At 40.0% G+C, this 12,451-nt stretch overlaps 1 protein-coding gene across 4 annotated transcripts in view; it reads right to left on the bottom strand.

Annotated features, from left to right (window-relative positions):
- Positions 1-11,962, bottom strand: part of dlgap4a (discs, large (Drosophila) homolog-associated protein 4a) — a 28,991-nt gene extending 17,029 nt beyond the window's left edge. For 2 of the 4 annotated variants that reach the window (XM_085344418.1, XM_085344417.1), the window contains exons 1-5: positions 10,742-11,962; positions 10,230-10,465; positions 9,790-9,867; positions 9,084-9,231; positions 7,460-7,706 (exon numbers count right to left, since the gene is read on the bottom strand). In XM_085344418.1, the coding sequence (XP_085200544.1) occupies positions 7,460-7,706; positions 9,084-9,231; positions 9,790-9,867; positions 10,230-10,465; positions 10,742-11,962 (1,930 nt within the window). The remainder of the gene's footprint in view (positions 1-7,459; positions 7,707-9,083; positions 9,232-9,789; positions 9,868-10,229; positions 10,466-10,741) is intronic. The other 2 variants (XM_085344420.1, XM_085344419.1) reach the window with 2 other exon arrangements.
- Positions 11,963-12,451: the final 489 nt, after the last annotated feature.

Consider the following 12,451-nt stretch of genomic DNA (forward strand, 5'->3'; position numbering starts at 1 on the left):
GGCGTGTCAGAGTTTTTAGTTAAACATTACCATAGCAGGATAACAAAGGAATTTCAAATGTTATTTAGAAAGAGAAAGCCTTGAACTTCTTAGACTTTTAAGGTTACAGCAGGTTAGTATAACGTTCATGAAAACCAACACTTGGAGTGAAGCCAGTCACCAACAGTTGATCTTTTCCTGCACAGTAGAGCTTAATACAGCCTACTGTAAGGTTTTCATGCAAATTTTAGTTTTTGTATATATTTAAATGACAGGTTGGTTTGCACTGTAATTTTGCTGGTTTCTACAGCTCCATTATGTGGCATGTATTAATTTTGTTACCACAGTTTCAAGAATCGGGTATGGATTACATAGTGCTTTTCCACAACTCTTTAAGAAACAAGGGCAACAGGCTTAAAGGTGTCAGTGAAGACACAGTAAATCACTGGGTAGGGCAGGCAGACTCCATGGGAGAAAACCATCTATTGAGAAGGAAAGGCAGCCAGCCATTAAACAGACAAAGCTTACATACTGATAGGAAAAGCAAAAGCGCTTACACAAAGCACAGATCAACAGACTGCAACATCAAACCAAAAGTACATTATGAAAACAAACAGCTATGGGTTCATTAATACTACAGTTACAGGTTATTCATTATTCTGTCTAGTATTATAAGATTAAATGTTCCATATAATTGTCTACAGACAAAAACATGTCCAACTGTCCTACTACTGGAGATCATTTTCTACTGAAATGTCTGACATCTTTAAGGCCATCTGTGGTTCTACATCTGACCTATTGGAGTACGTCAACAGTCTGGGTTGGAAGCTAATCAGTTAAATCAAGGACGCATGCCACAAGTCTCTGAGATTAGCTCTTTCACAACTCCATAATTTTCACTGCAAAATACAGCACTCTCTTTCAAACTAATAATGACCAATTAAAAACACTAAGCTCTACATGAGTGAAGTGTGCCCCTTAGAAATATAACTGAAATAAATTAAACAACCTGAGGTTGATTTGTTTTTTTACACAGAAACACATACATGATTGTTAGTGTCAGTAAACATGTTATGTCTGATGTCTAGACTAAACACAACTAAAATGTGTCTCAGTGTAATACACAAAATGTATATTACACTGAGACACATTGTTGTATTCAGCACGCAAAATACAACATAAAGTTAAAAATCAACTGTATTTTTTAGGAGCTGGCGATTTTGGATTGAACAAAAGTATTTCAACCAATGCGAAAGCAGTTCTCAGATAAAGGCATTCCATTAGAGCAAGAAATGGGACTGGCCTTTACTGTAATGTCCAACTGTGTTAACAAATAGCTCCACATTCATCATTAGAAAGCCCGTCTGCTGCTGACCTTATTGAGAAGCTACACTTGCTTTGCCATTCAGTCAAGAGATTACCTCATCAATGAGTGTGAGAGGAAGAGTGTGTAATACTGTGGAGAATGACTCATAGTCTGTCCATGATAAAACACAGCCACACCAAGTCTTGTTTAATGTAGTTCTGGATACAGTGAACACACCTTTTTTTTCTGAAGCTTCAAAGCCACCTAGTTTGATTACACCTGGTCACATGTTAAGCAGGATTTAAGTTTTTACTTTCTAACTTTACAATGGTAGTCAATTTAAACACTAAGTACGGTTACTGTGTTTCGCTCTAATGTTACAGTGCTGTATGTGCACATCCTAGTTGTTTCAGGGGTCCTTAAAAAGCCTAAGCAGAAGTGTCCGAAATGCGAAGCACTACTGAGTGCAGGAAGCTGATAAATTATTGACTGTGCCACAGGTCTTGAATGAATAAAGATGGCCCTTTGGACCAAATATAGCCACTTGTGCCAGGTGAGATAAAATCATTTCAAGAAGCTGGATTGTCCAGACAATTACTTGTTCCTTTCACACCACAGGACGTCTAGAAAATAAATATACCGGTACCATTACAAGTGGAGTCGACTTAAAAATTACCTAGTTTCTGTCAACAAAACAACACTATGAGCTTTAGTACAGCACTCACTTTCTGACCTATAGGGAAGCATTTTATAGTAGACCAATATGATTGTACATGTGGGTTCAGATAAACGTGAATCATAGCTTTCTTCGTGCCTCTGGACACACATCACTGTCACATACCCGGGATAAGAGAGAGCCGTTACCTCATCTAACGTTAATCCAAAAGACCACCGGGGAGATAAATTAAATACCCAATGAGCTCAATTTAAAGCACACTGAGCCGCTGAGCTTCTTTATCGTTTTAATTAACGATCTGTGGCAGTGGATTACGACTTACAACAGTCTCTAATAAAAACTTATTTGGAAATATAAGATCACTCACCCACACAACCCACTAGCCACGGTTAGCTAATAAACGGGCTGGTTAGCCAAACTAAGCCCGCCCCGGGATGTCCCTAACGGGCTGGTGACGGCTCCGCTACCGTTAGCCTTTGCTGCTAGCCAGTCCAGGGCTTGCCGCGGCGTGCTATCACACAGGGTATTTAACGTTGAGTAATGCTACCCGGAGGCGCTGTATAGTTGATATCAGCGGGGCAACAAAGAGATGGCTTTTCACTCTAAAAACAGGCAGCCAACATTGCTGCTCCTCGCCTTGCTCAAACAGCTTGTATCAGGGTTTCATCCTCTTTCTTCATCTACGTTAGCTAGCTAGTTAACCTACCACACCATTAGCTTACGTTAGCTCGCTGTTGCTAGCGTAGCAAACAGCAGCTGGCTGTCAGAACCATAACGCTCAACCGGGAAAAAGGTGACAAAGACCTTACTGTTAGTGGTGGACTCGGAGAAATCCTTATTTTCTGTTCATTCATGAACGGCGGACGAGATGGACACGGGTGTAGTGCCTGGGAGACACACAACGAACACTGTGAAGAAAAGATTTGTAGTACACGCCCTTGACGACGAGGATTGGAGTCCACGTTTTCTCCGTAACCGATTTCTCTAAACGATTGGACAGAGCCGGAACTCAAACTAATCGAACACGAAGGTGATTGGTTTATGTCTGGGTATTACGTTGTTTATGAATGTGTTCACGGTAGGTGCGCTTCAGTTTGTCTGCGGCGCCGCGGGAACGGACTTAAGTCTAGACATAAAAAAATAAGCACATATCCAGCATGTGGTGATCTATTGTTACCCCAACAAAGGAGTGAACTGAGCTATTTCCTCCTATGTCCCCCCTACTTTATATATATATTATAATTATTATTATATAGCCTTATTCTCCTATTACAATCATGCTATAATGCTGTGATTTTAATTAAAAAAAAACCCTGCAAGAAACCAGAAAAATTAGTCTTTGAGGCAAGAGTACAATATAAATATAGGGTTTTCATATATAAGATTTTAATAGAATTAGGTACATGAAGCAATGAGACATGTGAATTGCAGTATATCAAATAGATACCCTAGACAGAAAACATTTCTAAATTGCTGGGTGGCACGTAGAGCTCAACCAACATTATCAGCTTATATTCATCTTTCACAGATATATATTGTATCGCTACACAGGTAAAAGTATTTGAAAAGTATTTCCCGAGTTCTTATTTTTTGTATGATTGTCACAATTTTATGTTTCAAATCGTCCGACAAACCAATATTAGACATAGATAACACAAGTAATCATAAAATACAGTTTTTAAATTTATTAAGGGAAAAGAGTTATCCAAACCTACCTGACCTTTCATGAAAAAAGGGCCCCAATAAACTGTAAAACTGGTTGTGCCACCTTTGGAAGCAGTCAGGCGTTCGCAGTGACTAACAATGAGTCTTTCACATTGCTGTGGAAGAATTTTGGCCCACTTTTCTTTTTAGACTTGTTTTCTTCTTTTTTGTGCCATTGATGGTTGAACTTGTTGGTGTTGGTTCTCTTTCAGCATTTTCTGGTAGAGATCAGAATTAATGATTCCATCCTAAAGCAGCAAAGCAGCCCCAGACCATTACACTACCACTGCCATGTTTGACTGTTGGTATGATGTTCTTTTTATGTACTGATACTGTGTTACTTTTACCCTAAACAAACCTTCCAACAAATTCAACTTTTGTCTCAAAACTCCACGGAATATTTTCCCAAAAAATCTTGGGGATGATCAAGATGTTTTTTTCTTGGCAAATGAGAGAAAGAGCCTTTGTGTTCTTTTGGGTTAGCTGTGGGTTTTTTGTATCTCTCTGATGGATACCATTTTTGCCCAGTCTCTTTCTTATTGTTGAATCATGAACTCTGAACGTAAGTGGGACAAGTGAGGCCTGCAGTTCCTTAATTAACGTTCTGGGTTCTTTTGTGGCCTGGATGAGTTGCCGATGTGCTCTTGGAGTAATTTTGGTAGGCTGGCCACTCCTGGGAAGGTTCACCATTATTCCAAGCTTGCTCCGATTGTGGATGATGGCTCTCACTGTGTTTGACTGGAGTCCCAAACCCTTAGAAATGGCAATACCATTGTAACCCTTTCTAGTCTGAGGGATGTCAATGACTTTGTTTCTCGTCTGTTCCTGAGTTTCTTTATACTGTAATAATAATAACTGTGGAATGGTGTGTAGTTTTTAAGGTCTTATAAGATACTTCACTTTGTCATACAGGTTTTATATAAGTGGTGTCTTGGTTCAACAGGTCTGCCAGTAATCAGGCCTTGGTATAGGTAATGAAATTGATGTTAGCTCAAAAAATGTGGTTAATCACAGTTAATTAATGACTTAACAAGACGGGCAATAACTTTTTCACATAGGACCAGGTAGGTTTGGATAGCTCTTTTGCCTTAACAAATGAAATCATAATTTAAATATTGCATTTTATATTTTCTCAGGTTATCGTTGTCTAATATTACATTTTGCTTGATGATTGGAAACTTCCAGTGGAACAAGTATATAAAAAAATAAGAAATAAGAAATGGGGCAAATACCTTGTCCTGACACTGCTGAGATGAAAACCTTTTCTTTACAGAACATAAAGAAGAAGAAAAAAAGATGTTTGTGGTCATTTAGAAAAAAAAAAGTCACATAGTTTGTTCAGCAGAATAGCTCCAGCGTCATTATTCAAGATCTTCATTATTTAAGATTAGATCTCTCTGCAGTACATGTAGCAGAGTAGACAGCTGAGCAGTGGTGATACAGAGTCAAGTTCTGTTCTTACATTAGCTTGTTAACTATTTTTTAAAATACATTGAGTCCATATAGAGTCCAGCTTTTTCCCATTCGCATATGTACAGAAGCAAAAGTCAAATCAGATAAAAATTTAAAACATTAATAATCAGAAATTTTAGTCCCTAAAACTTTGATTCACTATTGACCTAAGAAAAATCCACCTGCCTCTATGTTGTAGTAGTTAACAAATTTGCCTTACATGTGAAAGATCCCTGTCTTGAGATCGCAAAGGGAAATAAAACCAGCCTCAGGAGATCAGAGGCTTGTGTGTCCCTCATGCTGGCCCAGATAAATCGGAGGGTGGCATCAGGGAGGGTGTAAAACTGCCAAATCAAACATGCAGATCTTTGTGGTGAATAGCTAAAAGTACCTCTAAAAGTATCTCGGACTATAATTAAAAAATTTTAAAAAAATACTCATAAGTATGAATTTATGATTTAACATCAAAGTCATATAGAACTCTTTAGAAGAAAAATACTAACCACACATCACAAGTCTGACACTTTTAAGCTACAGGGCAATTTGTTCAATAATAATAATAATACACAAATATATACACACATGCACCATAAAAACAGAAGTGAAGCTTGATTTACCGCATGAATTTACTATAGACACAGTAGATGTTTTTATGAAATGTTCAGATTTTTTCTTCTTTACTGCAACAATGCTTGAACTGAATTGTAGGCGAAAAAATAGATAGTTTTCTTTGCTTAGCTGCAAATCTCTCTATCTCTCTAAAACAGCATCTCTACCCTTCACCCTGTCAGCCTGGAGGAGTCATTATTGCGCACTTTTCCCTGAAAACATAACAATAATGTTACACATAAATGTAAAAAGATACAGAAAAAATGTGCCAAGCAAAATGTTCTTGAGTTTAGTTTTCCATCTAATAATGACTATGTGAAAGGTGCTGTACATCTTCCATCCATTTTCTCAGCGATAAAGAAGAGAGCAGCTTGCAATATCCAGCTGCAGACTGAATATGCTGCAAACTCTTATTGTTAAAGCATAAGTACCTTAATAACAAAAGCCCGTACTCTGGTAGATATGTGTTTATCTATTGCAATAAAACAAGAGGAATACTCTACATAGATCTTTAAAAGGATCTGCCTTCCGTATTTCTAAACCACAGTCATTTAAGTTTAACCCTTGTGTGGTGTTCGTATTTTTGTTACTCAGCCAGTGTTCATGGGTCTGGTGGACCCGCTAGAGTTTTGGCTTTCCAAATTAACACTATCAAACAATTTTATGTTAAATTACTCAACAGATGTTTACTTCATCCCAATTACAAGACATATGAACAGCAAACATGGTTAATTTTTTCCCTTTACCTTTGTTAGATCACATTTATGAATTAATGTGCTTCTCGTTTTTCTTTTATATAAAATGTTATAAATAAATCAGTTATAATCAAGTGGAGTGAGTGGAAAGACACAACACATTTACACGTGAAAAAATAATTAATTGTTTAATTTTTCTTTTGAAAAAAACTGAACACGGGTCTCACAGACCCGAACACCATACAAGGGTTAACACTTAAACCCCATAGGTAAAAAGGTAACACATACACACAAAAAATTATTATAAATTTTACAAAATGGCTGGGATTTTTTTGCATGTGCTACCTTTTTACTTTACGTTTTTAACAATGGAAAGTAACCTACTATTTATTTGAATTATACCTATAATAGTTAAGGTGTACAGTATTGTCAAGACTATTATAATAGCAGCGCATGTGGTGTCTTTTGCATACACTAAATATACACAGTGAAATTGTTACTCGGTGTACTTTTCAAAAACAGTAAAACAAGTTGGATTTCAGGAAAGTGGCCTCTTCCTTTAAGGGGCAATTTTCCAGACAATACTTATTTTTGCTATTATGAAGCGGAGTAAATACAGCAGAAATCATCTGACCCTGAACCATGCTTGCTTTAGGCTCATACTTGCCATGATGCACTTTCTTCTACGCTCCTCTTTTATACTCCTGATACATTTACCTTTGTCCTCTCTCCCATAGTTTGTCTTTCTTCTTCTCTATGCTCTTTCTCTCTTCTCATCTCCCAAGCCAGTGACCCTAGATGACTGCCCCTCCTTTAGGCTGGTTTGCTTGCTCACAGGGGATCGTCTGATTGTTGAGGTTTTTTCTCTAATATTGTAGGGTCTTTTCCTTATAGTGTAAAGCACCTTTAGGCCACTGTTTTTGTGAATTGGTGCTATATAAATGAATTCAAAAGGAATTGAATGACTCGAAGGTAATTTCAAATCTTTGTAATCTTATTGCAATCATATAAGACCACCTTCTTCTCTCAGGTACTCACTGGTGTTGGAGCTGTAGCTATAGCCTGGAGTGGTGGGTGGTGGTGACTCTGAATCCACAGAAGCTGTATCTTCATCCTGGGAGCAGCCTGCTTGGATGGCCCGCAGGTAGCTATGGCTGCGCGACCGGAAGCATGTAGGCGCAGGCAGATCCAGAGCCTCCACAGCCTGCGATTCCCCCTCACAGTATGGTACAGAGTGCCCACAGCCCTGCCCGCATACCTGAAAGAACGTGTGCAGACTCACACGCTAAGGGCAGAGGGCAGACTGATAAACATGCATTAAACAGACCTATGCTTATGATGGAAAAACTGCTCAGATATAAAAATCTTACTAAAGTAAAACCAAAGCATCAACAGCAAATGAAGCCAAAAGAGATGTGGTAAAAATGTCCCTGTGGTCGTGTGAGGAGTTTCCTAAAACTGCTTTATACATTCAAGTATTTTATGCAGTGGTTTTAAAACTGGGTCTTGGGTGTCATCCAAAGACTAACAAAACAAATCTGTGGGGTTGTGAGATGAGTGATGGGGTTGGAAATAAAAATGTGGAAATTTGAAGTGTGTGGGCAGTCTAAAAGTCTATACTAAGTAATAAAGCTGTAGGATACTTTAAAGAGATATGGCATTTTTAACATCTGTGTTCAGTGGTATAAAAATTGAACACACCTAAAACCTAGAACCAGGTTAATCGTTTTGTGCTTGCCTCAGGGTCAGTATGAAAGTAAATCACAATGCATTGTCTGAGTTGCCTAAAATAGCTTTCATTGTTGCATGGATTTGTGTTGTCACTGCACGATGGGAAAAAGCATTGACATCCGGCAGCAACTGAAATGTTTGATCAAGCGACATAAAAAGAAGCAGAAACAAGCATCAGCAGTTATTTTTATATTTGGCATTTCAGGACCAAATACGAAAGTGTTGTGGGTGGCATATAAACAAGAAAAATTAGGCCTGCTCATTCCAAAAGCTGTGCATGAGTACCAAGAAATCCTTTAGGTCCGACTGACTTTACCTCTGGCCTAAATCGAGTCTCTCTATCATTAATATTAAACATTTCATTTCCAAAGATAGTGATGCCATTCCTTCTCTATGAAAGGTATTTTTACCTCCAATCCTGCTGATGAAGATGTACAACAAGCTCCCTCAGGTTTTTACTGAGTCATATCTTCCACTCTGAAATTCTGCAAACACTCTGAGGCATCATTTTGATTCGTCAAGTTTATTCCCGACTGGTTTATTCATAAACCATCTCTGCAGTCTTATAGACATTCATTTAAATATTCTCTCACAGTAGCTTCAAAATGTAAAGGTTGTGGCAGTCTATTTTATATACACGGGTTCTTGAAGTCAATCAAATTTATGCAATTTTAGAAATTTTAGAAGGTATGTATGCTTTAAATATTGTTGCATTAAATCCAGCTTTAAATCTTTCCTTCATTAAATTAATATTTTAACTGTTTTCAAAAGACGATTGTTGGGTTTTTTCGATTATTTTGTACACTGCTCACTTAAATAAAACTACTTCTCTGTGGGAACTTATTAATAAAAGACCCAATTCAAACAGACTGATTAAAATTATCTTTGTCAATTATAACAACAATAAATAATAAAGAGATCATAGACATACCTGAGTGCCCGAGCCTCTGCCCAGTGTGCCAGAGCATTGGCTGAAATCATTGTTCCTGTGGCGTGGAGGGGCCTCAAAAGGACTCACCAGGCAGTCTAAGTTATCAAGGCTCCGATTAGTGGACAGCTCTTTCAGGGACGGCAGGGTGCTGTGGAAGTGAACGTAATAATCAGCCTCTTAGAAGTCAGAGCCTGGAATAAGTAAGGGGCTGTGTTTAATTGATGATATCCAGGAGTAACCTAAACCAGGGAAATGTTCCCCTGGGTTTTTTCAAATTAAACACGACTGAGATGTGTGGATAGTGATGTGTACTAGTGCTTAAATAGCAGTACAGAGGAAATAACAATACAAGAGCAAAACTGCTAAATAGAATTTGAGAGATTTGAATTTCAGTTTATTTTAAAAAAAATTTTCCTCTGTTCTGCCTTGCCGAGTTGGCGCCTGGTGTTAGTGAAAATGTGTGTGCAATAAGCAACAGGGTGTGCTGGAGTGATTTTCATGGAAAGTTTACATATTATGAAATCAGGACTTGAGAAAGTGGGTAAAAGTACTAACACGCCACTCAGGGTACCTGCAAGGTGAAAGATGGAACTGTGGGTGGAGAGGAAAATTACTGGCAGGGTTAGGCAAAAAAAGTGATGGAAAACAGTGGAAGGATCACTTAGGGTGGTTAGGGCCACACTGCCTGCCTCTAGGTTACACTGACCTCAGATGCTGCATAGAGCACGCACTTTGTAGAGGAGACCACAGATAATCCTCCCGCATGAGAGCGTAGCAACGAGGCCTGTCCGTTTGGATGTAGAGGTAAAACACATGGCACCGACTGCTTTTGCAGCACATAAAAATGGAATGTATGTAGTTTCTTGTCCCCTTTCCTTAGACTGCATCTTTATCTCCAATGTATATCTTCTATGATCTTGTTTTGACCAAGTACTTTTGCACACACTGACATTTATTCATGACAGGATGCTGCCACCTGCTGACTACCTTTGGAGGCATGAGAAAAATACCCCTATAGCAAATACCCCTTCAATGCCTGTTTATATTTTAATGGATGTAATGTAAAAGGGCACAAAATCAACAGTGGCAAAACAATGAGCATGATAAACAAGGTCATATTTTGACTCACTACACTGTGGGACTCACTTGCGTGGCGTCGGTGGCGGCTGCTGCTCACTCAGTGACTGCTGGGTGGCTTTCATGTAGCTCAGGCGACGAGCTGCAGATTTGGGCGAAGGTTTGGGGCTTCCTTCTGAGTCATCACTGTCCTCTACGTCTCCCATAGCTTTGACATAACTGCCACTGCGCATCCTTCGACAAGGGATCTCAGTTCCTTTGGTCTTTCCATGACCCAAAGTTCCTGCCCAGTCGCCCAGGGGGACCTGGATTATGCAAACAAATGCTTTGTGAAAAACTTTAAAATACAGGATAATACAGTATCCCTGCTGGCATTTCCTAGTATTTCGCAATATGATTGTGAGGATGTGCAGCAATGGCTTAAAAAAGGTGATATGATTGTCACGACTTGTGAGAAACTCTGCAAATGTGACAATAAAGATCCCGGTGCTCAAACATTTAAAAAAACAAGACATACACAGAGAAATTATAAACAGATCCATGCAAACTTCCAAAAAATGATGATGGAGATGAATACTCACAAGCCCTCCTACCTGAAGGAACTGTTGTGCCAAGTCTTGGTGGCATGACTTTGATTTAAGCATGGTCCTGTTGACTGTAGCAGAGCCCTTCTGCAACACCTGCCTAGCCTGGGTAAGTGTGAGAGTGGACCAAGAGCCCCTCTTCACCAGTGTATCGTCCTTGCTTCCCCTAGTTCTTTCTTCCTCTTCCTTGGATCCTACTTGTGTTGCTGGGCATGCCAGGAACTTGAGGTCACTGCTGCTTTTGGAGGTCTTGAGAGTATGTGCAGAAATTGTATTATAGCCCTGTGGAATATGTCTTGGAGGGGCCTGGCTGTCTGACACCGCTCTGCCAAGAGTCATCATGCTCAGTGGGTTGCGGTAACCTACAGCTATAGTGCCAGCTTTGGTAGTGTCAGTGTCCAGGGCATCATCTGAGCCCCAGAGGCCTAGTGTACTAGGTCTAGGTCTCTGCTTTTGCCCTTCAGTCTTAGCCCTGTCTTTACTTTTGCTCCTGCGGGTTGGTCTACCACTATCTTCACCACTTCCTGTAGTCCCAGTCATTCCTCCTGCAGAGCGCCCATTTAAGCTACCCTTGATTGCAGAGTTTTCCAAGGACTGAGACTTGGCAAACAGCTTTTGCACAGAATGCATCAGGTGGCGTATGCGTCCTGGGCTCTCACTGCGTTGCTTTGACATACGGCCTCTGTGGAACTGCAGTGTACTGAAGCCATCACGCTGTAGGGGCAGGTGCCTCTCTAGCTGATCCAGTAGGCTGGAAGGTAACCGGTTCATCTTTGCTGCTGCTGCAGACGAGATAGTGGCCGATCCACTGGTGATCATAGGGGCACCAGTCAGGCCCAGACCCAAGCCCATACCCATAGACAAGGATGTGGATAGTGCCCCTGCCCTGCTCCCCTGCCCAACTCCACCACCAGTAGCCATACAGGCCTGGGAGCAGTCAACCTGGTCAGTCTGAGAGGTAAAATGCAGACGAGGGAAAGTGCTGCTGTTGGACATCTGGCTGAAAGGCAGCAAGCAGTCAGGAGTCAAGGTGGTGGGGCTGGTGGGAGGGCACTGGTGGAGATGGGGGTCCAGAGTGCCATAGTGGTTTATAGTAGGGCTCAACAGAAAGGAGCTGTGAGGGTCAGAGGTCAAAGGACACAGAGGCTTCTGGGAACAGCCCGCTGGTTCACACGAGTCAGACAGGTGACGACTGCGGTTGGCTCCTAACCCTTTCATGGTGGCTGAGGTATTGTCCTTAAAACATGTCTCCAATTAGCGCGGGTCTACTGACCTGCTGGGCCCATTCTGCAATGCAGAAAAATGAAACACAGAGAAAACATCCGATTAAACAATAGAAATTCAAGTCTCTATGCTGATACTCAGTACATGCAGTCTGTTAATGAAAAGAGCAAATACAAACATGTCAAGACTTCAGGGCACATTTGTGCCATATTTTTGTTACTTCCATTGACTGACTAGCTTTTCTTTCTTCTTTTCTTTTCTTTTTTAAACTTTTTTTAGCTGCCCTTTCTAAAAGTAATGTTTCATTTTCTTTTTAAAATGTACATTCCCATTCTAGGGATTGCTGACAGTCCACCAAGCCATTTGTGAACAATTTTAAGCTTCATAAAAGCATAGAAGTAACTCTACATTCCCATATTTAAAGCTAATGACCAAATTAGAGTTGGAGCACAATTAGAAGTGTTAATCCCTCTGTGTCCTTGG

This window comes from Diplotaxodon limnothrissa, linkage group LG20 (genome assembly GCF_057381915.1).
Source record: "Diplotaxodon limnothrissa isolate DT_005_m linkage group LG20, D_limnothrissa_male_GT1.1, whole genome shotgun sequence".
NCBI lineage: Eukaryota > Metazoa > Chordata > Actinopteri > Cichliformes > Cichlidae > Diplotaxodon > Diplotaxodon limnothrissa.